Source organism: Eurosta solidaginis, chromosome X (assembly GCF_040869045.1).
Source record: "Eurosta solidaginis isolate ZX-2024a chromosome X, ASM4086904v1, whole genome shotgun sequence".
Lineage (NCBI taxonomy): Eukaryota > Metazoa > Arthropoda > Insecta > Diptera > Tephritidae > Eurosta > Eurosta solidaginis.
In genome coordinates, this window is record NC_090324.1 from 196140170 (window position 1) to 196167319 (window position 27150).

The 27150-nt window shown below is 36.5% G+C and overlaps 2 protein-coding genes across 2 annotated transcripts in view; both read left to right on the forward strand.

Annotated features, from left to right (window-relative positions):
• The first annotated feature begins 1889 nt into the window (after window positions 1-1889).
• Window positions 1890-27150, forward strand: part of LOC137234544 (apolipophorins-like) — an 867416-nt gene continuing 842155 nt past the window's right edge. Inside the window, exon 1 of the mRNA XM_067758005.1 lies at window positions 1890-2382. Within this exon, the coding sequence (XP_067614106.1) occupies window positions 2250-2382 (133 nt within the window). The 5' untranslated portion in view covers window positions 1890-2249. The remainder of the gene's footprint in view (window positions 2383-27150) is intronic.
• Window positions 4111-20206, forward strand: LOC137234545 (uncharacterized). The gene is made up of 3 exons (XM_067758007.1): window positions 4111-5200; window positions 19409-19465; window positions 19871-20206. Exons 1-3 carry the CDS (start codon window positions 5192-5194, stop codon window positions 20198-20200), a joined length of 396 nt encoding a protein of 131 aa, XP_067614108.1. The 5' UTR covers window positions 4111-5191; the 3' UTR covers window positions 20201-20206.

A 27150-nucleotide genomic window follows, 5' to 3' on the forward strand; every position in this document is an offset into this window, starting at 1 on the left:
CTGGTCCACCTTTATGGCGATATCTTGAAAAGGCGTCCACCTATAAAACTAAGGCCCACTCGCTTTTAAAATACTCATCAACACCTTTCATTTGATACCCACATAGTACAAACACATTCTAGAGTCACCCCTGGTCCACCTTTATGGCGATATCTCGAAAAGGCTTCCACCTATAGAACTAATGCCCACTCCCTTTTAAAATACTCATTACCACCTTTCATTTGATACCCATATCGTACAAACACATTCTAGAGTCACCCCTGTTTCACCTTTGTGGCGATATCCCGAAATGGCATCCACCTATAGAACTATGACTCACTCCCTTTTAAAATACTCTTTAATACCTTCCATTTGATACCCATGTCATACAAACACATTCCAGTGTTACCCTAGGTTCATTTTCCTACATGGTGATTTTCCCTTATTTTGTCTCCAAAGCTCTCAGCTGAGTATGTAATGTTCGGTTACACCCGAACTTAGCCTTCCTTGCTTGTTCTCCTTTTGTTCCTTTGTCGCGGTGTCTTAACCTGTCTCTGAGGTTTCATGTTTGTAGCTCAATGAGAAGTTACTTTAAAATCGATCCGAATTTTCAAATTCTTATCTAAATATTTCGGTCCGTGCGCCACCTTACGGAATTTTTTTCTCCTTTTCTTAAATTTTCTCGGCGTCTTATCCTATCTGTGAAGTTTTACAGTTGTAACTCAATGAGAACTTGCATAAAAATCAATCCCAAATTCCCTCCGTTTCTTACGATTTTTCTAGCGAATCTTTTTGTATCGTGTCATCGGCTGTCATCGACCTCTCAATTAAGATTGAAATTTCAAATCTCTAGCTCATCGAGAAGTTACTTAAAACCCAGTTTCAAATTTCCAAATTATTATCTAATTTTTTCGATCCGTGCGCCACCTAACGGAATTTTTTCTCCTTTTGTTCTTTGTCACGGTGTCTTAACCTATCTCTGAGGTTTCTTGTTTGTAGCTCAATGATAAGTTACTTTAAATTCGATCTCAAAACACCAAATTTCCAAATTATTATCTAAATATTTCGATCCGTGCGCCACCTAACGGAATGTTTTTTTCCTTTTCTTAAATTTTCTCGGTGTCTTATGCGTGAAGTTTTACAGTTGTTGCTCAATAAGAACTTACATTAAAATCAATCCCAAAATTCCCACCGTTTCATACGATTTTTCTAAATATCTCAACCCGTGCACCCCCTAGCGAATCTTTTTGTATCGTGTCATCGGCTGTCATCGACCTCTGAAGTAAGTTTGAAATTTCAAGTCTCTAGCTCATCGAGAGGTTTCTTAAAAGCTGGTTTTTAAAATTCTTATCTAATTATTTCGATCCGTGCGCCTCCAAACGGATCCCCCTCCCCCACCTTTGTTGCATTGTCACGGCGTTCTAACCTATGTTTAAAGTTTCACATTTGTAGCTTAATGAGAAGTTACTTAAAAATCGATTGCAAGATTTGTATGAAAAGCGGACAAACATTCAGCCGACCTAATATAAAGGAAGTAAAAATGTACAATTCGATCAAAACGTCAAATGTGTGGGCAAGTAAATCTTATGACAAGACGGTGGCTTGTGTTAATTTATTACTGATACTCGAAGCGAAACTCTAAACTTCAGTGGTGTCTTTTGACCCTAAATATGTATGCATATAATAAATACTGTTCTTAGAGGGTATGTGCCTACAATCAATAAATTTGTATATGAATGTATGCACTCCTCATCACGCTTATTGGATTGAGATGCACACACAAGCACGGCTTCAGAAGACAACGACAGCAATGCCGGAATCTAATTCTCTAACTTGAATGTTCTTGTTTGCCATTTTACAAAGGCATTTCTATGACACAAAGTCTATATAAGAGTTATGAATTCAAAAAGCAATGATTCATTTTTAAGTTGCATTCGGTGAAAGCTGCCGGACAATTGTTTATTGTACATTTAAAGCTGATATAGAATTCACTTTTTAGTCGAAATGATGTACGAGACTCACTGTTGAGTATTTAAAAGAATGCCTTAATGTACATACATATGCATTACTATTATTGGGAAATTTTTTATTTAAAACATTACTTCAAGGAATTAAGGAGGGATGACGTGTTTTTTTAAACCCCTTTTAAAACGTGAATACAATCCTTAAAATCTTGTTTTAACTATCATCGTATTCGGATTTTCACAACGTCTAAAGTGGTTGAACTGAAAAAAGAATTGAAAGTATATTTTTACAAGAATTAGTTTTAAATGGTGCATAACATTGAAATTAATATTCATATAAGATTATTTGACACTAAAAATCAGACAATGAAGGCTTTTAATCGTTATGTGCTAGAGATCGCCCTAGTTTGTATGTTCGCTGTAGGCTTAGCAAACTCAGGTAAGTGAAATTAGATACCTACTTTCTGAGTAAAAATATTAATACAAAATAGGTAGGCATATTTAATATTTTACGATAAACATGCAGTAATCATATTTAAAAATTTGCTCTGCGAAACCTTTTTCACTTTTTTATAGGGGCGTTCCAAAATGCAGTGGTGTTTTAATTAGGGTTGCCCGATTTCTTCCCCCAAAATTCTGTACTTTGATAAAGCCAAAATTTTCAATAAAATTCACACATGTTTTATTAAAAAGAATATAAAAAATCCAATGGCGGCCACCGTGGTGTGATGGTAGCGTGCTACGCCTATCACACCGTATACCCTGGGTTCGCACCCCGGGCAAAGCAACATCAAAATTTTAGAAATAAGGTTTTTCAATTAGAAGAATATTTTTCTAAGCGGGGTCGCCCCTCGGCAGTGTTTGGCAAGCGCTCCGGGTGTATTTCTGCCATGAAAAGCTTTCAGTGAAAACTCATCTGCCTTGCAGATGCCGTTCGGGGTCGGCATAAAACATGTAGGTCCCGTCCGGCCAATTTGTAGGGAAAATCAAGAGGAGCACGACGCAAATTGTAATAGGAGCTCGGCCTTAGATCTCTTCGGAGGTTATCGCGCCTTATATTTATTCATTATTTTTATTTTTTATAAAAAAATCCAATTTACTTTTGCATATCGATGGTTGGGTGCACACTGTTTTGCTTATTTTACTGCAAAGTTATTGCCTTTGAAGCATTACTATATTTTCGTATTGTGCATTTTTAGTAAGGGAGATGCCAGTGGAAAAATGCGTTAACAACGTAAAATTGAGTGTTGTAAATATTTGCTATAAAATACGACGATTTTGAAATTTGGGAGTTTTATGACCTTTTAAAAAGGATTTTTTTGCTCGATTTTCCTTTGTACCTCAAAGTATTAAAGAAACTGGCTAACGGGACCGAACTTATATGAGAATAGATTTCTCGCACATCTGGGCTTATAGCGAGATTCGAGAGCAGAAGAATATTATAACAAAATTATTTAAATATGTTTTCAATGAAGTATCATTGGAAAGGTAATATAATTAACAAAAAACCACAAGTAAAAAATAGGGTGCTATAATACTGTCAATATAGCGACTTAATTGAATGTCGAGAACCTAGCGAAATTTACGAATATTTCAAAATAAGTGAATCTCGCGAGAAGAACAGTTTTCGATTTCTCGGGTCTTGAAATTCTCTCTTGTGTTCGAAAATAAATCGTAAGTTCTATTCATGATATCTCTACCACAAATAAGTTTTTAAAAATTTGACGTTGTATGCTGATGAGTAAAGCTATTGAAATCATATGTGTCATGGGAAGGTATAAGTTTTCTACAATCAGGTCTAGACGACTTAGTTACTTGGTGCGACTTCAACTACATGCCACATAGCCTAACAAATTTTAAAGATGTACATGTGTGTTTCACGTAGAAATTTGAACAAGTGTATGACTTAGGGGTCTTTACTGATAATAGTAGCAGTATATATTTGTTTTTCTAAAAGATCAGATACGGAGTACGATTTATGCCAGAAGTATGAAACTTATTTTTCTACCCACTGGAGACTGGTACGAGCAACGTTGTACTCCTCCACTTCTCGCCCACAATTGATTAAAAAACATTTGTTGCGCCAACTTTGTTCTTAAAATTGTGCTTTAATTTAAAAATCAAAGTTGAATTTTACTAAACGCCGGTTAACATTGTGAGTTGAAATTTTGTGGAGCGCACAAATTTCCTTAAATAATATTTCCTGGAATACCAATTCTATTTTAGTATCATTTAATTAACAATACAACCTTTTATGACAAAATTAATACATTCACGGGAGCAAATAAATTCCAGCTTTCACCACGCATGCAAACCTACACCCTTTTCAAGGATAAAATTAACTGTAGAAACATTCGTATGTAAGCAGCAAAGTGGAAAACTATATACATTCATATACATTGCAAATGTATAAAATTTTATATAACGTAAATATGTCATCAATTGAGCAGGCAATTTGTAATTTCCGCCAACATAACTCAGAGTTATGGCACATTCACCGAAATTGTCGACCAAATGGAACTGAGACAGACCAAAATATGTGCCTAATAATGCATTTATGAAATTACAAACCAAATAAGGTGTAACAAAGTAATGTGAGAAAGTAGTAAATTTGTAAAAGGGTATTCGAAGTTACCTTGTCGGAAAACCATAGCTTTGTTTCAAGAGTTGACGCTTTCGAAAAGTTGTTAGAAATCAAATACAGTGTGTACAATTTCGTTAAGTGGATTTGTACTTAACAAGATCGCTTCTGTTTAATGATCATTCAAGCAGAAAAGGCGTGTAACCAAGCTGCAAAGTTTCGAAGATCATGTGTAGGCCTCACAGCCTAGGACTAGCAAAGTTAATCTTATCAAAAAGAGAGGACTCTAGACTTATGATGGGTACTCTGACTGGACACTGCCTTCATGCCTTTAAATTTGGCCTCGTCAGTGGAAGCTAGATGTAGGAAATACAGGTTGGAGGAGGAAATGATCGTTCACGTTTTGTGCTGGTGCCGTGAAGAAAGTAGCTTAAGTTCTAGAAAGCTTCTTGTATTTGCTTAGAGATGGACTTATTTTTATAACACAGCTTCTGGCCTTTAATAGGAGTTGTCAACTTGGTCGTTGAGCAAACTATTGATAACACTTGACTTAAAAACCAGGTCAACCTTACCTAAACTCCCTATGAAAAAGATACTGTAAACTTTAAACATAGTTAAGAACCCGAACAAAATGCAACTTATTGCTACATTTGCATATCAGAGATAGATGCTGGCTGTAAGAATAATATCGTTTAAAACCTCTTCTAGAACGAAATACCACAACACAGCTTAATAGCAAATAGGCCCGGGAATATAGGTAGCCAGGCTTTCCATTAGTAAAATAAAATTTGTTTAAAAACGCTATTGAATGAAAGGTACGGGAGGATCCATATCTACCATGCCTCCAATAGCAGAATATTTGCAGAGGTGGAAATCAAGTGTACAAGTGGAATAATAAAATAACGGGGCTCCCAGGGTATGCCATGGAATACGAAGATCGGCAATCTGGTAAAAAATAGCGAAAAAGGCTTTCGTTATCAACATAAAACGAAACAAACTTAACATCTGGAAAAAGCTTCGTGAAATAGTAGATCGTGAGTATTGGGACAAGGCTACAAAACAGAAGAGGAAACTAGGCCTACCAGATCAAGAAATGCATTAAGACAAGAAACGAAACATAATAGATTATCTGTTCCTCATCCGACTTAACAGAGATAAAAACGGCAAACGGCATGAATCCTAGAAAAGAGTCAGGATTTGATCGCCGCAGAGGAGGCTGCAAATAGCAGCTCTGAGTTGTTTCTGAGCACGTACAATAAATTCCGGGATGCAACTTTGACTTCCTTTACTAAACGGGAACTGTGCATGTTTGATGCGGCCAGTAAACTGATAAACTCCCTCATAAAACAATGACTCCAAAATAGACGCTATAATCGAGAGCACGAATGCCAAAAAAGCCAAAACGGCATTGGCCACTTTGGTAACGCTATATGCCAGAAATGGCTTCAAATCCGTCAGGTTGGACAACAAACTCGAGGTGTTAGTACACTTAGTGAAGGTACTTTCCTATCCATTCCATATACTAAGGGATTATCTAAAATATAATTGATGATATACTAAAGAAATCAAGGCCAAAAAGATATTAGAAGTAGAAGAGCCGATAGATAAATGAATAAGGTTTTCGGCTGCATGCAACGAAAACGGAAATGATGGTATTCACGCAGAGACTAGTCTCCTCCAACATCAATACGATTGCGGTCTAAAACCAAAGCAAGTAGAGACAGCAGCTCAATAACATACCTTAGGGTGTGGAGGGATAGAAAACTAACCTTCTTAAAACACTTTTGAGAGGGCCAAGAAAAGGCTGATCGTACCTCCACGCTAGAGAAAGAAAATCAATTTACTACCTGTGTGCCTGCCATTCTCGGCCTGAATAGAATCGACCAGCCACATGGAGAAGTCTACTATTATTTCACAAATATTTATAACTGCACACTGCCTGTGGAATAGAAATGCTTGGAATCATTCTTATTAATGCTTTTGGGTAATCTAGACATTTTAAACATAAGGCTAAATTTAGAGATTCAAATTAATAGAGCTAAACTTGCCGTTCCGCGGTTTGTTGTACAGTTATATCCTCAATCTAGCATGGTGTATATCTCACTATTCAACATTAAAAAATCTATTATTTCCATCCTTAAAAATTAGTAACTAATTCATCCTTCTCTGCTGATGATGTTTTCTCTACAACAAATTTTTTAATGAACTATGTGTACGTAGGTAAAATGTTAGATACATTTTTTAAGCGTTTACTTAGCTGATGAGGACACCCGGCACAGCAGTTACGAGAGGCTGAAGGGGGCCTCAAACACTACAAAGCAAAAGGGCAAGGGGAAGACGACGACGCCCCGAAGAAGGTGCTGGAGGGGGACAAACAGCCCAATGGTGCTGCGAGTCCTAAAATAAACCTTCAACACAGTAAAGTGGCGTTGAGCGAACTCCTCCTAACCCTTGAGGAGGGTTTGTTTGACGTGGCGCTGATCCAGGAGCCGTGGCTCTCAGCTGAAGGAAATGTTTCTGAACTTAGCGCGCGCGGATTTGGCGTTTACTACGCGCAAACGGAAGGACGGGTGCGAGCTGTATTAAAGGTAAGGAAACAGCTGCATTCATATATATATCTTATTAAACTACTGAGGAAATCGTAGAGGTGGCTGTGGAGCAAAAGAATAAGCAGGCTCTTATCCTGGCATCCTGCTAAATGGCCCATGATGCGGAGATTCCACCGATGGAGTGTAAGAGACTAGTAAAGGATGAAGGGCGCAAAGGGCGGTCGGTCATAGGCGCGGATGCAAATACGAACGACAATGCGTGGGGAGGAGCAGATACGAACGAGAGAGGCGAATCTCTATTTTGTTACATCCTGCAAACCGATTTGCAGATAGCAAACAGGGGAATGTCCCTACGTACATTGTCCAACATCCAGCAGTGTTCTGGATATTATATTGAGCTCCAAGCGTGATATATCAAGGTATGATTGGATGGTTCTTGATAGACCATCCTTCTCCGACCATGCGTATATCAGCTTCAGCATCCCCCTAAGGAGGGTAGAGAAGGAAGGAACCTTTAGAAACGCTAGGTCAACGAACTGTAGTAAATTCCAGAAACAGGTAGAAACAAAACTGGGACAACCCAAAGAGGTTGCCAGTGTGGAGGAACTGGAGGAGTCTAATGAATTCCTAATGAGGACGCTTACGACTGTGTATAACAAAGCTTGCCCTCTAAGAAGATTCAGAGGAAAAGCAAAGCCTCCATGGTGGAGCAATGAGCTGATTACTATAAGAAGATAGGTAAAAGAATTGTTTAAGCTAGCAAAGGCCGCGGAAACCGAAGCGTGTCGGGACGAGTACAGGGATCTGCTGAGGATATGCAAGCGTGAAATTACCAGGGCGAAGAGAATGTCATGAAAAGTTTCTGTACGGACATAGAGTGCTCCAGCGAAACAGCACGGTTGAACAAAGTCCTAGCAAGGGAAACATAGTCCAGGGACTAATAAAGGAAGATAACGGGGAATGGTCACGTAATAGTGAGGAATCCCTTGAGGGGCTTTTCTATACACATTTCCCATCGGGAGATCGTTTAGAAGAGCCAGCAGACAGCACTCACACTTCGATCACGGAGCGGGTAGTGCCCGGCTTGGTGACCGATGCCAACATCGAATGGACAGTGAAGACGTTTTCTAAGTTTAAATCGCTGGGCCCAGATGGTATATTCCCTGCCATGCTACAAGTTTCAAGTATAGCGGTCGTGGAATGGCTTAAAATAATATTAAGCGAAGGCGAGAGGTGCACATGAACTACCAAGCGGAAAAGGCGTCGGTTGAAGCGCGGGCTGTAAAGTGTCGAAGATTATGTGTAGGTCTTTCAACCTTATAATAAAAAATTTGCTTCTATCATTAAAAAGAGAGTACTGTATACTCATGACGGGTATTCTGACTGGACACCCCCTTCTGGCGTCACGTGCCTTTAAATTAGGCTTGGTGCAGATGTAGGAAGTGCGGGTTGGAGGATGAAACGATCGAGCACGCTCTGTGCTCGTGCCCTGCGCTTGCCAGGCTAAGACTCCAGCTATTGGGAGTGATACATCTGTCAGATCTAGGAGCAGCAAGTGGCTTAAATCCTAGGAAGCTTCTAGTATTTGCCCAGAGGACGGAGTTATTTTAAATCATAGGTCCTGGTTTTTGATAGGGTTTTTCAGTTTGGTCGTTAAAACGAACTTCTGGTAAGACTAGGGACTCATTCAGTCTATGTGAGGTCTTCATGGACCGGCCATTTCAATCTAACCTAACCTAGCTGAGGAGTTTGTATCATAGCTTAGGAGTTTTAGATCGCGGCGCTTAGTAAAATAGCCTTTCAGCGACTCGGCAATAAAAGGCACCAAATCCGTGCACCATGCCGTTACGCCCCTCGTTTCGGCTGGACTGCCTTTGGTGGGTTAACCGTTGGGAATATATTATTATAGCAAGTTTTCGTGGGAACTTCATGTGGAAAATGAATGAATCAGTCGACGGGGCTAGACGTGTTTTAACTTCGCTCTTTGTATTTCACTAATTTAATGCAATGAAAAAATTTGTTAAGTGCACAGGTTCGTGTGGTGATGTTGACCACCTTATATGTGGTATTTGTAATGCTAAAATGCATATTAAATGTGCGAATATTAGTGCAAATATAATAAACATTTTCAAAAATCACAATAATCTGTTTTATAGATGTGACAATTCTGTTCTTGGTCTGCCGTCAATTATGCAGTCGAAAATTACGGGTACTCAAAAAAGGCTCTCAGCTTTATTAAAAGTTGGTATAGTGATATTCTCTCAAAGCTAATGATGTAAATCTATTGATGCACTCAATGTTCGTCAAACGTGGTCAAAAACGAAAGTCGTTGAACCGTGCAATAAAAAAAACGTAATGCCAACAAAAAGCATTGAAATCTCCCACGCGCTCAGTGCCGAATGTTATTGATATTGTTGCCATATATGAATGGATTTGCAACTCTTTGTTTCGAGAGAGCGCTGTCAAAATGCACATTTTTTTCAATGATGCCACTCCAAACAAAAATTAATAGATCTGAATATGTTATAATTTGATTCATGCTCGTTTAACATCATGTACCATTGATCTTGGAACTTAAATTTTATTAGTTTGGACCTATGGAATACAATAATGATGTTGGTTTCAATTATAGTCGCTGTGATTTTGGTTTGATTAAAAATTTGATCTCAAATATAGATTGGCAGTCTCTTTTCCGTGACTGTGATCTCGCTAGCTGCTTTGATTTATTTAAAAGCGGTATTTTGGAAATAGTTATCAGCAATATCCCTCGTTTTGCAGCAAAGGTTTACAAACTGCCATGGTTTAATAAAAGTCTAAAGAAACTAAACTATAAACTTTTTAAAAATTCGGGATCCCTTCAGTTCAAGCAAGAATACTTGAAGTATGTGAGAGAATTTAATTGCCTTGATAAATTTCTATATAATCGATATATTCTTAGCCTTTAAAATAATATTAAATCGAATCCTAAATCGTTTTGGAACTTTATTCGTTCCAAGCAGTCCGTTTCAGTAATTCGAATGTCTGTGTCTTATCGTCTATCGCCTAGTGAATCTGCTAATTTTTGCGGAATTTTTTAAAGCAAACTTTGCCACTGATGATTCGTGGACTGACGATGGAGCCATGTTGAATGGGATAATCTCTTGCTTCAACTTCCCTTCGTTAGTTCTTAATATTGATGACGTTATTCTAAGTATTCATAGTATCAAAATGCAAAGCACTGCGACTTTCAAAAATTCTCATCGTTTTTGCTAAAGCAATGTGTTGGTTCCCTTGCTGAACCGTTGTTGCATTTATTCAGTTTATCATTAAGATCTGGAATTTTCTTAGGTGAATGGAAAACTACTTTTATTCAACCTATTCATAAGAGCGGTAGTAAAAATAATGTTACCAACTATCGCCGAATATCGAAGATTCCGGTTACTTCAACACTTTTTGAGAAAACGGCGATGATTAAATTATTATCATTGGTTAAGCGTTATATCTGCCCATATCAGCATGGTTTCATTCCAGGACGTTCGACAGTTACCAATCTTGCCATTAGTATATCTCGGCTTTCACATATGGCTGTCAAGTTGACTGCATCTATACAGACATATCCAAAGCTTTTGAAAGAGTATCTCACAGAGCTCTACTGGCAAAATTACTAAAACTGGGTTTTCAATCAGTATTTTTGCAGTGGATATATTCCTATTTATCTAACAGAGTAAATTTGGCTGTCATTGATAATGTAAGGTCATCACCATACGTGGCAACCTTAGGTGTAACTAGGGTAGTATCCTAGGTCCTATTTTATATTATTTTTATAAATGACGTTTTTCTTTCAAGCAATGCTCTTATCTCCTCTACGCTGATAACTTAAAAATCTTTTTCAAAATTAAGAATGAGTCCGATGTTATTACTCTTCAATCAGAGTTAAATAATTTTAATGGCTGGTGCTGTAAAAACATGCTTGCACTTATTTCAGCTTACTACGTCATTGATATTCCTTTAGTTAAAAAAAAAAAAAATAAAATGTAATGTGCTATAACCTCCGAAGAGATTTTAGGCCAAGCTTCTTTTCCAAATTGCGTCGTGCTCCTTTTTAATTTTTCCTACAAATTGGCGGGACGGGACCTACTTGTTTTATGCCGACTCCGAACGGCATCTGCAAGGCAGATGAGTTTTCACTGAGAGCTTCTCATGGCAGAAGTACACTCGGAGTGCTTGCCAAACACTGCCGAGGGGCGACCCCGCTTATAAAAATTTTCTTCTAATTGATAAACCTTATTTCTAAAATTTTGATGTTGCTCTGCCCGGGCCCCGAACCCAGGATCCTCGGTGTGGTAGGCGGAGCACGCTACGGTGGCCGCCTTTATTCCTTTAGTTAGGGTGAATAAAATTCGGGATCTGGGTATTGTATTCGATTCAGCGTTTACATTTACTGAGCATCTAAATTTTATAATCCCCAAGGCATATTCCTTAAAAAAAGAACCAGTTTAAGTCTAATTATGCTCTAAATGGGCCTATCACACGGGCTCTAATTGCCTTCAACTCATTAAATAGTGACCAGTGTATTAATTTTTCCGTATCACGCTTTTGTTTTAAAGATTTGTTATTCTCTCTATTATGTTAATTTTTTTAACACTTTTTACTTACATATGTATAAGAAACTTTTGTTAATCTAGTCTGTAAGATTATTGTCAATCATAGACTGAATAAAGAAATATTTAATATGAGATGAGAGCGAAGAAAGCATCCGCATACAAGTGGATGTTGGGATGCACGTAGAGCATATTGCCGAACTCTCTCATTAGGCATTAACGGCAATTGTGCCCAGTGTTGCCACACATTTGACAAAAAAAAAAAAATAGCTAAAAATAGCTAAAAAAAATCATAGCCAAAAAAATAGCAAAAATTTTTTTCTTTAAAAATAGCTAAATAACCTTTATTTCACATTTAATTACACCACATATGTATGTCTGTAGTTACTAGACTATTATAAAGCAAACAAAATAAAAAATAATAATTGAGTCATGGAAAATATTCTTTATAAATACATATAGTTACCTTAATTCACAAAGGCCCTGTCTTCAATGCAATTCCTATGTAGATAGGGCCTTTGTGAATTAAGGTAGCGATATGTACATATGTACATAAATTAAACTATAATAGTAACATAAATTATAATCTGGAATAGTTGATATATATCACTCAAGTTATATTCAAAAATGAAATTGAATCACAGTTCAAAAACAAAATCATCTTCTTCGTTTAATTCACATGTTGAATCGTATATATTTCCTGAATTCATTGATTTTATGAGATCAATAGGTGTACTAAAGTTATGACAACATTTTCCAAGGCTTTTAAGACCGTATCTTATAGTTAATAAAGAGTTTAACATCAAAATCTGCATTCTATTCCTTTGCTTAGTTTTTATTAAATTCATTACAGAAAAACTTCGTTCTATTTCCGCATTACTAAGTGGTAGGATTAGCAAATTAAATACGAACTGTTGTAATTCCTCAAACGGATTTTCATTAATGGAATTTCTAAACTCTTTTACCTCTATCCAAAACTTTACTGTAGAAGTGGTCTCTTGCCATGGATATGAATATAGGTGTTTCCATTGCATTTCTGTAACAGTAATTTCATCTTCGTTAAAAGAGCTCTCTTCTGCCTTAAACGTATCAAATATTTTGGGCTTCACAACATTTAAAGCATTTTTTATAGCAAAAAACTCAATATTTTTTAAAGATTGGATATTCTGTGATAGGCGTTGACGTAGCTGCTCAATAAATTTGATAATAAAAGTCTGAAAAAATTTCCGAATGCATTGTTCGACGTCTTCATCAATGCTACCTTCGTCTTTTTTTAATTTTATATATCCTTCAAAAGAATAATGAAATTGTGGAAATGGAGTTAAATATATTGTAAGCGGAGAACACAAAAGGTCAACATTTTTACATGGAGATAGTACTTGATTACATAGATAAGTGATCAACAAAACTAGCTCGGAAAAAAGTTTTGTGGGATCTGCATCATTCGATTCGAATAATTTATTAACTTTCTGAACTTCGCTTAGCAGCGGCTTTAAAAACTGAACATAAGCTATATTAGTATCATTATAAAGAGATGCCAAAAACTTTGTTTTGTGGCATGCTTCCTTAAGTGCAGCAATTTTAAAATGTGTTCGCAGCTCCAGCCATTAATCTACTAATCGTTTGATCGCCACTTCAATAGATAACCACCTAGTATTACATGCCCTGACAATTTGTATTGGTTGCAGTCCATCATTAATGGCAGAAAAAATGGCTCTGTATTGATTTTGTCTTGCAGCAGACTTGGAAAACCAATTATACGTTTCTGCTGCAAGCAGCGACTTAAGAATTGCTTCAACAATGCCCTCCGATGTATAGTCTTTTAGCTCAGCTAATTTTAAAAAAGTATTGTATCGAATTTTACTGCAAATCCTCTTATTTGCCTTTTTGCTAAGTTCGTATCACTAAACTGTTGAATAAATAACTCCAATATTGAATAATGGAAAAATGGTGTTTATTAAAGTACTTCACAATAACATTTATACTTTGCAATTAGCTGGCTTAATAACCAAACTGATAGCTTAAATGAAACTGACTTTCAAAATAATACTGCTATTGCTCGCTAGATATCGTCTTAATCGAAACCTCAAATCAAACTGAATTCCAGCGCCTCTACAATTGTCGCCTTTTTTTATACTCTTTGATTTCAACCTTCGCATCTTCTAGGCGCTTCCAGAATCTACTAGTCCAGCAGCTCTCAAACTTCTCAGCTGTAACTACAATTGCACAATTTTATAGTTTTTCTCATTGCATACTTATAGGAGTATCTCAGATATATGCATATGTTTGTGCATTGACTCTCCGCTGCTCGTATACGTACATGGTACATATGTGTAGACGCAATTATTGTTTCGTTTATGTAGATACATAATGATTGATCTATGCATGTGAATTCACGTCACTGCTTAGCATCGGCTTAGAGACGATAGCATCACTCAGTGCTGCTAACATTCGTTACACTGCCCTCCACCTAAGTCTGATCGTCCCGATCAGACAAATCTCCCGATCTAAACGTCGCTTGCATCTCCAAATGTACCACTCTTCTACTCCGTAGTTTCTCAATGCTTTGTATGCGGTAGTTGGTATCACTGATCTTCTTCAAAACCTTGTACGGGCCTTCCCAACTGCACCGAAATTTGGCTGGAGCACCTTTCCGCCGGTGAGGGTTGTTTAACAGTACCAAATCTCCTGCCAAGAAACCTTCCGAATTAAAGTTCTTGTCATGCCAGTGTTTCATCTTACTACTCATTACCCTGGGCCGTTCCTTCACAATCTGGTGTTTCGACGCTTCACAACAGTAGTGTGCCTTGTCTTGAAACCACCCTTGCATTATTTCTGCGAAATCCTTTCCTTCGTTTTAGTACGTCCGTTATGGCTTTTTAATGCCAGTGTTTCTCTCACAGGTACCTTCGGTTTTGATTTGTTTGGCCCATTTTTTCCATCAACCTTTACCTTTGAATTTCGTGGCCTTTGTCGAGTCTTCTCCACCAGTACCCGATTACTGCTGAACCCTTTTTCCAAACTAAAGTTAAGTGGTGTGTCCTGGTTCTTATAGCGCATAATTTTTCTCCGCATATCGATCCTGATGTCATGGTCAACCAAGAAGTCCACTCCCAATATGACTTCATCAAGAATCTCCGCCACAACGAATTTGTGTAAAACCATGACCTTCCCAATTAGGACTTCACATATCACTTCTCACTGGACTTGGTTATACTCGCCTGTGACCGTACGCAACCTTGCTCCAGGTAATGACTTTACTCTCCTGTGGACCAAATCAGATCGACTCAAGGAATGAGATGCGCCCGTATCTACAGTCAGTACATGTTCTTTGCCATCCACATTCCCTCTGACGGTAAGACTGCTCGATTTTCTACCAATTTGCAACACAGATATTACAGGGAATTCAATAGCTGGATCTAGCTCTCGATTTCTACCTCTTACTCGCTCTTGCTCATCTCTTCCATCTTTGCGTTTACGGTCACCCACATTGTTGGAACTACTAGAATCAAGATCGCAATGACGGGCAATGCGACCGGACTTCCCGCATTTGAAACATTTGATAACTTTTTCACTCCGCTTTTGCGATTCTTTCAGCGCCTCTAATATTGCGTCTACCCACTCTGGCCTTTCTACCTCCACACGGCGTGCTTTGTAAACTGGCTTACACAGAAGCAATGCTGTTTCTTGAGTCAGTGCATGAGATACCGTTTCTGCGAATGTAGGTTTTGGGTTTGCATATGTCGCTCGCTTCGTTTCTACGTCCCGTATGCCATTTATAAAACTGGATTTTTACCCTCTCGGTGTACTCCACGGGTGCGTCCGCATTCGCCAAATGTGCCAACCTTTCAACATCCGAGGCAAACTCCTGCAAAGTCTCATTCGCTCTTTGGTGACGGTTTTGCAACTCAATTTGGAATATCTGTTTTCTATGCTCGCTTCCATAACGTCTCTCGACAGCGGCCATCAATGCTTCATAGCTGTTCCGTTCGTACTATGGAATAGTCTGTAAGATTTCGGCAGCTGGTCCTTTCAATGCTACGAAGAGTGCAGCAACTGCGAAGACATTTGCGCCACCTGCAATGATAAGCGCTCCTCTTGTGCTTCCATCTTAGATATTATACGGTTCTCCTGCGATTCTAGTTGTGATGACATGTTGGTAGATATTTGTGATAACATTTCGGACATTTGTGCCGATATTGCAGCCAATATCATGTTCAGGTCTGTGTTCGCCATTGTCTGCGGTGTTTCTTCCATTTTTGTTATTTCCTCGCCATCAAGATGAAAGTCATACTCTTCCACATCAATTCCTTCTGCTTCCATTGCCTCTCGTAGCCGTTCCTGAAGTTCAAGTTTAACGCCGCTTGTATTCAATCCACGGCTCTCCAACTCCTTCTTCAGTTGCTGGATCTTCAATTCACTGAACTTTGCCATGTCCTTGTTGTATTCCCAATCTTCGGAATTTATTCAACAATTCCTCTTCTGACACCAATTGTAACGAATTTTACTGCAAATCCTGTTATTTGCCTTTTTGCTAAGTTCGTAACACTAAACTGTTGAATAAATAATTTCAATTAGCTGGCTTAATAACCAAACTGATAGCTTAGATGAAACTGACTTTCAAAATAATACTGCTATTGCTCGCTAGATATCGTCTTAATCGAAACCTCAAATCAAACTGAATTCCAGCGCCTCTACAATTGTCGCCTTTTATACTCTTTGATTTCAACCTTCGCATCTTCTAGGCGCTTCCAGAATCTACTAGTCCAGCAGCTCTCAGACTTCTCAGCTGTAACTACAATTGCACAATTTTATAGTTTTTCTCATTGCATACTTATAGGAGTATCTCAGATATATGCATGTGTTTGTGCATTGACTCTCCGCTGTTCGTATACGTACATGATACATATGTGTAGACGCAATTATTGTTTCGTTTATGTAGATACATAATGATTGATCTATGGATGTGAATTCACGTCACTGCTTAGCATCGGCTTAGAGACGATAGCATCGCTCAGTGCTGCTAACATTCATTACAGTATTTATAATTTGTTTGGAACTTTCGCAATAGTAACGAATGACAATACCCAGATACTTTTTCACGCTAAGTTATTTGTTTTAATGTCATCCATTAATAATTTTTGAAATGAGGAAATAATACATTTTTTATTACAGCGCTACATTTTGTCCTACCAAGCTTTAAGCTGGCTGGAGTTTCACTATCGTCAAATATATGTCTTTGTAATTGTATCAGATGATTAACAGATAAAATCGATGTATGCGCAGCAATATAAACTGCATTTGCTAATTCTGCCTTTACTACGCTGTTATTTACCGTCACTGATCGAAAAGGTAAAGGTGGTTGTTTACCCCGGGAAAAAGGAAACATTGCATTTGCATGCTTTTTAGTTTTCGCATGTAAAATCAAGCCGTACAACTTCGGCTTCAATATGCAGTGACAATATTTGCAAGCAATATTGTCTCCATCGTAGCTAATCCACTTCTCAAATCGTTTGTCCTTCAACCAAGATGATCGAAAGCCTTGCTAGTGCTTTCTAAGGTGAAAAATTAAATACAAAATAATGCACCAATTCACCAAGGAAATACAACCTCTTTTCACTTGTACACGGCTCTTCGTCAGTGCTGCTATCGCTGCTGTCATTCCTAAAATAAAAAGGTGTAATAAGCAAAGAATTTCAATATAAAAACGGCTAATTTGTAATACCTTTCCATTTCGACGGTCTATTATGAAGAAACGTGCACATGAATAAGCGATTGACTATTAAATTTGGAAGTAGCAATTCGATTACATACCAATAATCGATATAATAAAAATGTATTGGGCATGCCAGACTACCAACTTTTGAACAATTTGATAGCCATAAGGCAGATCGCCCCCCAGACTAAATTTTTTTTCCAAAATTTATTCGGAACAAAATTTGTTTAACGAAGTTCCAGAAACCCACTATTTATATGCAGTATTTGTATAAATATAATGATGGATATTTGATCGTTACTTTTCATAAAGCAGTTTTTGTATGCATGCTTTAATCGAGTATCAATTTTCAAATAATATTAGCGCTCAACAGTAAGAATGCTCATGCAACTCAGTACAATGCTAAGAAATATTTGCGCTGTTGATAACATACTGAACCAAACCTTACTTTATTGAATAAACTTTATTCGGAATCTTCACTCTCACTCTACGCATTTTTAACCACTTTCTACGGGAAAATCTCTGTAGAAATTGCAGTGCACATATTCAATTACAGTAGAATCGCGAGAAAGTTAATCGCCAGTGTTCGGACTTCTACCACTAAAGTGATAGATCTACCACAATTTTTCTTTTATTTGAAGTTCTACCACTTCTACCACGCAAGCTCGAAAAAAGGTGGTAGTTTTTTTTAGAAGTTTTTTGAAGAAACCTTTGCTTTTCCACAATTTTTTGAGAAGAGAAACAATATTTGTAGAAGAATAGTTTTATAAAACTCAAAATAACACCTAGCGATGCTTTGATCACCATTTAATCTCTTTTCCTTTAGGTTTTTAGTACATAACTGCGACTTCCACCTACCTATGTATATACAGGAAAAGAAGTGAGTAATATTCACTACTTAAAAATATTTCAAATATAACCCAATGCTACCACATTATCATAAATCTACGACTATTTTCTGAAAAATCTACCACTAAACAAAATTTTAAAGTCCGCACACTGTTAATCGCTCGGCTAAGTTGACCGAGTATGAGCGACCACGTCTCGCTCTAAAAAGTTAACTAGGTAGTAGGCCAGTAGCGGGTTTGACTAGATTTTTTTTCCAAAATTTATTCGGAACAAAATTTTTTTCACGAAGTCCCAGAAACCCACTATTTATATGCATAATTTTTATAAATATAATGATGGATATTTGATCGTTACATTTCATAATGCAGTTTTTGTATGCATGCTTTAATTGAGTATCAATTTTCAAATAATATTAGGGCTCAACAGTAAGGATGCTCAAGCAAATCAGTCCAATGCTCAGAAATATTTGCGCTGTTGATAACATACTGAACCAAACCTTGCTTTATTGAATAAAGTTTATTCAGAATCTTCACTCTCACTTTACACATTTTTCACCACTTTCTACTGGGCATTTGTCATCTCTGTAGAAACTGTAGTACACATATTCAATTACAGTAGAATCGCGAGAAAGTTAATCGCCAGTGTTCGGACTTCTACCACTAAAGTGGTAGATCTACCACAATTTTTATTTTATTTGAAGTTCTACCACTTCTATCACGCAAACTCGAAGAAATGTGGTAATTTTTTTATAAAAGTTGTTTGAAGAAACCTTTGCTTTTCCACAATTTTTTGAGAAGGGAAACAATATTATTTGTAGAAGAATAGTTTTATAAAACTCAAAATAACACCTAGCGATGCTTTGATCACCATTTAATCTCTTTTCCTTTAGGTTTTTAGTACATAACTGACACTTCCGCCTACCTATGTATATATAGGAAAAGAAGTGAGTAATATTCACTACTTAAAAATATTTAAAATATAACCCAATGCTGTCGGTGTCTCGTGGCGCAAATGTAGTTAGTCATGGCCATTGTGAGTTGTGTACTTGTGTTAAAGCGTGTGTTTTGGTTAACTTTTTCGCGATTCTACTGTATTAACCTTAGAATATTAAAAAATTTAACCTAATTAATTCGATTTATCGTTCGGCATCGTGAACTATTAAATCTGTTTAATTAATCGGCAATTGGAAGTTCGAGTTACAGATAACTAGCAAACTAAAAGACCGAGGGCGGAGGAACTCGAAAATGGTAAGTAAAAATTTTCCATTAAAGTGTTATATGGGGTTTTCCATCGAGCATACATTGCTATTTTCATATAACCGTTAAATATTTAATAAAATTTCATGAATCAGACTGCTTTATAACAGTAGCGAGCAATATATTTGCACCAGCTTTTTTTCGTGAGATCACTCGGATATAGTACGTTTATGCATATACTAAAGTCGCGGCAAGAAAACAAGTGCATATATCTTGTTTTCATAGCTTTTTTTTAATATCAAAAGATGAATCTAGTGTCTACGTATATCTAATTCGCTACATCAATCAGCATCAAACAAAATTCAAGTAGATAAACTTCATAACATGCAAATATTGCTCACTGCTTCTTCGTGAATCAAAGAGAATTCTTGAATAACGTGAAATAAATATTTACAGGACGGAAACTCTGGAAAAGATAATAAGAAGCGACGAGCTATCAAGAGCATCAAAGAATATTTTTGCAAGCTGCCAAAACTTCAAGAACAGGTCTGCGATGATACAAATGTAGAAAACGGAAGTACTGTTCCACTCTTAACTCATACTGATCGTGAGGTTAAGACATTGTTGGTTGATAATAATACTAAGAAAACGTTGCATTCAATATCTATGAATACTGAATCGGGTTCGAATGTACCTATATCACTTTCACAAAATTCTATTGTTGAAAAATACGACATAGGTAATTTGGTGGGAAAAAAAAATTTATTGGATGATTATACGAAGTAAAACTTACTAAAATATCCTTGGCTACCACCGAAGGACTATATCTTCCCTTTTTCGAGTCATAGTAAAAAAGGAAAAATGAAAAGCGATACTTTAAACATCATTTTTTAACTGAATATGAGTGGTTGGTTTATTCTGAACAATAAAAGGATGTTTTTGTAAATATTGTTTCTTATTTTCAAGTGATACTGGCGACTCGAAATCGAATGTTCCTCTCAATGCATTTATCAAAGTTCCTGTGACATCGTTTGCAAAGTTGTCCGGTAAAGAAGGTGTACTAAATAAGCACGCTATTAACAAATATCACTCTAAGTCAGTCCTTTTTAGTCAAGATTTCATAAATACTTATGAAAATCCAGGAAAGGAATTCACTAATTTTCTTTCTCCTCATCGCATGGAACAAGTTGAGAAAAATAAAAGATAGTTGGAGATTATAAAAACTATTATTCTTTGTGGGCGACAGAATTAAGCATTAAGAGGCCGTAGAGATGACGGTAAACTTAACTTTTCTGAATCAGCAACAAAGGAGGGTAATTTTAGGGCAACTTTGAAATTTTTAGTCGCTGCAGGTCATAAAGAGCTTGAAGAACTTTTAAATTCTACACATCCAAGAGCTACTTATATAAGCAAAATGAATCAAAAACATCTTATTCAATGCTACAAAGATGAAACTCAATCTATTTTGATAGAGAAGGTTAAAAAAGCTAGATTTTTTGCAATTATTTTCGATGAAACTACTGATTGTAGTCATACTGAGCAACTCAGCATTTGCTTGCGGTATTTATAATAAGCGGTATTTATTATAAGGCAATATAAGAGAAGATTTTGTAACTTTCCTTGATGCGTACGAATCGATCCGAGAAGAAGATGTTATAAATGGAGAAAAAAAATTGACAGGTGTAGCCTTGGCACACATAGTGATCGATGTTTTTAATAATATAAGACTACCCTTCGAAGATTGCGTTGGAATTGGAAGGGATGGATGTTCTGTAATGACATCAGAAAATAAGGGAGCTGTGCAGGAACTTCTTAAAATATGTACCAATGGTAATCATTGTCCGTGTTTCAACCATTGTCTTAATAACTCGCTTGCGAAAACGTCGAAAGTTCTTCAAACAAAGGATTGTATTGCGTTGATGAAAAAAATTATCAGTTTTCCAAATCAGTCTCCGAAACGTACCATAGTTTCCAAAAAACATCTGCAGGAATCATTAAGTAGACTATATGAAACGCGCTGGTCTGAAAAACATGATGGTATAATGCAGTTTGAAGAAAACATCACAAAAATTGTTGCTTCGTTTCAAGAAATTTCTACTTGGCAAGATTCAACAATAATATCTGAGGCCTGTTCTATGTTGAAATCTATTCGCGAGACAGAGTTCGTGATTTCAATGATTTGTTTGAGCAATGTGCTTTCTGTTACACGACCACTAAACTTACTTTTGCAAACACCGTCAGTAGACTTGAATCAAGCTTCTGAAGCATTGAGTGACACTTTGCGAACATTAAAAAACCAGAGACTTGAAGCAGGAAGTCGTTTTTCGGGACTTTACAAAAAAATAGTCGCTTTAGAAGATGAGTTGAAGTTTGATATTGTCCTCCCACCAATTGCTAAAGGGCAAATACATCGAGCGAATTACACTTCATCAGACGCTGAAAAGTATTATCGAAAAGCAATTTATATACCTTTTCTTGATCATATCATTCTTGATTTACAAGGTAGATTACCTGAAGATACATTGCAAGTTTTTATACTCAGTTGAGCAGAGCTCACAGAGTATATTAACTTTGATTGGATAACGGTTGGTTGTACAGGTATAAAGGAATCGAGATAGATATAGACTTCCATATATCAAAATCATCAGGATCGAAAAAAAATTTGATTGAGCCATGTCCGCCCGTCCGTCCGTCTGTTAACACGATAACTTGAGTAAATTTTGAGGTATCTTGATGAAATTTGGTATGTAGGTTCCTGAGCACTCATCTCAGATCGCTAAAAATGAACAATATCGGACTATAACCACGCCCACTTTTTCGAAAGACGAATAAAGCGATGAAACTTGGTAGGTGAGTTGAACTTATGACGCAGAATAGAAAATTAGTAAAATTTTGGACAATGGGCGTGGCACCGCCCACTTTTAAAAGAAGGTAATTTAAAATTTTGCAAGCTGTAATTTAGCAGTCGTTGAAGATATCATGATGAAATTTGGCGGGAACGTTACCCTTATTACTATATGTATGCTTAATAAAAATTAGCAAAATCGGAGAACGACCACGCCCACTTTTAAACACTTTTTTTTTTAAGTTAAATATTAACAAAAAATTTAATATCTTTACAGTATATAAGTAAATTATGTCAACATTCAACTCCAGTAATGATATGGTGCAACAAAATGCAAAAATAAAAGAAAATTTCAAAATGGGCGTGGCTCCGCCCTTTTTAATTTAACTTGTCTAGGATACTTTTAATGCCATAAGTCGAACAAAAATTTACCAATCCTTGTGAAATTTGGTAGGGGCTTAGATTCTGGGACGATAACTTATTTCTGCGAAATCGGTTGAAGTCACGCCCAGTTTTTATACACAGTCAACCGTCTGTCCTTCCGCTCGGCCGTTAACACGATAACTTGAGCAAAAATCGATATATCTTTACTAAGCTCAGTTCACGTACTTATCTGAACTTACTTTGTATTGGTATAAAAAATGGCCGAAATCGGACTATGACCACGCCCACTTTTTCGATATCGAAAATTACGAAAAACGAAAAAAAATTCCATAATTCTATACCAAATGCGAAAAAAGGGATGAAGCATGGTATTTGGATTAGTTTATTGACGCAAAATATAACTTTAGAAAAAAACTTTGTAAAATGGGTGTGACACCTACCATATTAAGTAGAATGAAATGAAAAAGTTCTGCAGGGCGAAATAAAAAAACCCTTGAATTATTGGCAGGAATACTGTTCGTGGTATTATATATATAAATAAATTAGCGGTATCCAACAGATGATGTTCTGGGTCACCCTGGTCCACATTTTGTTCGATATCTGGAAAACGCCTTCACATATACAACTACCACCACTCCCTTTTAAAAGCCTCATTAATACCTTTAATTTGATACCCATATCGTACAAACACATTCTAGAGTCACCCCTGGCCCACCTTTATGGCGATATCTCGAAAAGGCGTCCACCTATAGAAATAAGCCCCACGCCCTTTTAAAATGCTCATTAACACCTTTCATCTGATACCCATATCGTACAAACATATTCTAGAGTCACCCCTGGTCCACCTTTACAGCTATATCTCGAGAAGGCGTCCACCTATAGAGCTAAGGCCCACTCCCTTTTAAATACTCATTAATACCTTTCGTTTGACACCCATATTGTACAAACGCATTCTAGAGTCACCCTGGTCCACCTTTATGCCGATATCTCGAAAAGGCGACCACCTATACAACTACCACCACTCCCTTTTAAAGCCCTCATTAATACCTTTAATTTGATACCGATATCGTACAAACACATTCTAGATTCACCCCTGGTCCACCTTTGTGGCGTTATCTCGAAAAGGCGTTCACCTATAGAACTAAGCCCCACGCCCTTTTGAAATACTCATTAACAACTTTCGTTTGATACCCATATTGTAGAAACGTATTCTAGAGTCACCCCTGGTCCACTTTTATGGCGATATCTAGAAAAGGCGTTCACCTATAGAACTAAGGCCCCTCCCTTTTAAAATGCTCATTAACCCCTTTCGTTTGAAACCCATATAGTACAAACAAATTCATTAGTGTCGAAAACAGCTTGATATGTCATTTATAAAAATAATAAAGAGCAAGGGACCCAAAATATTTCCCTGGGGAACACCAGAGGAGGCAATAAAAGAACGTATTTTCAACGTTTACTACACAGCTTCTAGATGAAAGATATGACCTTATCCACGATAAAAAGATGGAGTGAATTCGTAAACTGGCTAGCTTGGATAATAAAAGCGGTTGACTGACTTTATTAAAAGCTTTTGAAAAGTCCGTATAGATGGTGTCAACTTGAGTTCGGCTGCCAAAAGCTGATAAACAGAATTCTGAGAATATAGCTGGATCTGTCGTGGTTGATCTTCCTGACAGGAAGCCGTACTGATTAGGTGAAAGCAAGCTCTTAATCAACATTTTCTGTTTAACGATGTACTCGAATAATTATTTAGAAACCGTAGATAATTTAGAGATGGGTTTGTAATTGGAAATATCATTCTTGTTACCGCCTTTAAAAATAGGGGTAATGGATCTTATCTTCCACGCATTGATAAATTCGCCACTATCGATTTATTGAGTAACATTAAAAAAGGATAAGCAAAAGCTGGGCAATTTTTAAATAGACAGGCCGATAAACCATCGGCATCAGCATGTGTTATGTAACTAATATTCATAATGCCATCTACCACGTCATCAATTACTAGGTTGAGAGCACAAAAATAAATAGGAGAGTCAACGCCTTGGCCAAAGTTGTCAGTTTCTTCAATTTCGGACTCAAAGTTGGAACTGAAAAAGTCGGCAGAAAGATTTACAGCCTCATAGGAGGTCGAAGCAATGATTTCTTTTTAGAGTACCTCAGAGGGAATAATAGAACACGATTTCTTAGACTCCACATAAAGCCAAAATGCTTTAAGGTTTGTTTTGATATGAGTTGCATATTTCTCTACATGATTCTTTTGTAGCAACGTACTCATGGATTTAAACTACTTCGAGTAACGCAGCTATAGATCTCCATGGGAAGAAGAGCCCGAAGATTAAAATTTTTTATAAAATTTGTTTCTTAATTTTCTTACTTTCTTTAAATCTTTAGTACACCATGGAATTTTATAAGATCTTTTTTATTCATAGGGATAATGCTCCTGCAGATGCTGTTAACTTTAAATTTAAAAATGTCAAAACAGTCATGTAAAGATAGTCCATAGCCATGATTTAATTACTAGAGGTTTGCTCTCCAATGATGACAGAGCTTTGACACTCCCAAATTGAAAAATCTGGACGGATTGCTTTTACGGAGTAAGGAAAGCGGGGCATAATTCGATCCCCTTCAGCGAAAATTGTAGTACAAAAGTACCTTTAGCAGTATATTAGTAGTGATAATAAATTTGTAAATGCCAACAGGTTTTAGGGGAAATAATTAATTTTTTGATAAATATTTCGTGAATTGAAAAAGAGTTATGTTGGTTTGGTCATTCTTTCAGAATTTGTTTGAAGAATGCCGTACGTTAGAATTTTATTCAAAAATACACTATCTCAATATTTGTTTCAAAAACTCCCTATGTCAGCATAAGTTCAATGCATTTTGATATAAGAGGGAGTTAATGCTGCTACACAGGGAGTATTCACCTTTTTATTATAAAACTTGTTTTCCGTTAAGTATTCATGGAAGTGTTCCGGATAAACCGTTAATTTAGAATATTCGGAGACGTTATACTAAATATAAATCGATTCCCCAAATTCCTAAATAGAGACGAATGTTCTGAACCTTCCGAAAATACGGAATGAATAAGCTAACTTGCTCCATGAGTACATTTCGCATCTCCATTATTTACTAATGACATTTTTACGTGAATCGATTTACTAGTCGAGTTTTCGACGCTGAACGCTGAATTTTGAATTGGTTCAGGTTTCGTATGTTCATAGGTTTACGAAATTGCACAAATCCGTACTTTTCATAAAACCTATGTTCACCGCCACACAAATAGATCATGGTATAGTTAATAAATTCATCATAAAATTTAAAAAAATTTTCTATGGAATTATGCAGTTCAGTACTTATCGGGTATTTGTAAACTGATTGCTTCCTATTTTTACTACTAATATTTTTCGAAAAATATAAAAGTAACAACACAATTAACGTATGTCAATTCGATTTGGGAGCAAAACGGCTACAATTGTCAACAAATTTTTCAGTCGAGCAAACCTCTTGTGATTGAATCATGGTCCATAGCATGATTCAATTACAAGAGGTTTGTTCTCCAATGATGGCAAAGCTTTGACACTCCCAAATTTAAAAATCTTGACGGGTTGCTTTTACGAAGTAAGAAAAGCGGGGAATAAAGAAAATGGCTTATATTTTTAGAACTTTATATTCCAGCCTTGACTTTGACAGAAGAGTTAAGCTTTTGTGCGATCCTGCTACGCTTATTGGGATTTTTATTTTGAAATTTCGGAAAGCTCTCTTCCGTTTAAGTGTTCATTGTAGTACTCGGGATAAACCGTTAATTAAGAATATTGGGAACATCTTCGTTTGATACTCCAAATAAGTTAGGAAAGTGCACTGTCTTTTGGTGTCCGTACTTTTCAAAAAATTATCTATGTTTATTGGCTGATAGCATAGCTAATACATAAATTCATCATAAAATTAAAAAGATTGTTCTTATTGTACTTATCGGGTATTTGTAACTGATTGCTTCCTATTTCTACTACTAATATTTTTCGAGAAATCGCAAAGAAACAACACAGTTAACAGATGTCAATTCGATTTGAGAGCAAAATGGTTGCAATAGTCAGAAAATTTGTCAGCCGAGAAAACCTCCTGTGATTGAATCATGAGTCCATAGAAAAGACAAACCCAGTCTAAAGAAGAAAACTCAGAGTTGAAAGAATCAAAATCGCAGTTTTTATAACAAAAACTAGTAGAATTGTTTTCTTCAAAAATAGAGCTAAAATTATAAAATTCCAAGTTTTACCAAGTTTAACAAAGGGTCCAGGCACTCATTTAATGAAAAATTAATATATCGCTTATAAATATAAGATCCAAAATTTTTAAGTGTGTTAATGAAACTATTAACCTGAACAAGATTAAGACTCAACAAATTATCAATTACATATGACTCAGCGGAACTTATAATATTATTAGGAAATAAAGAAAAACTATCATCGAGTCTATTTCAGCCTACATTGCACAGGTTAAAATCACCAAG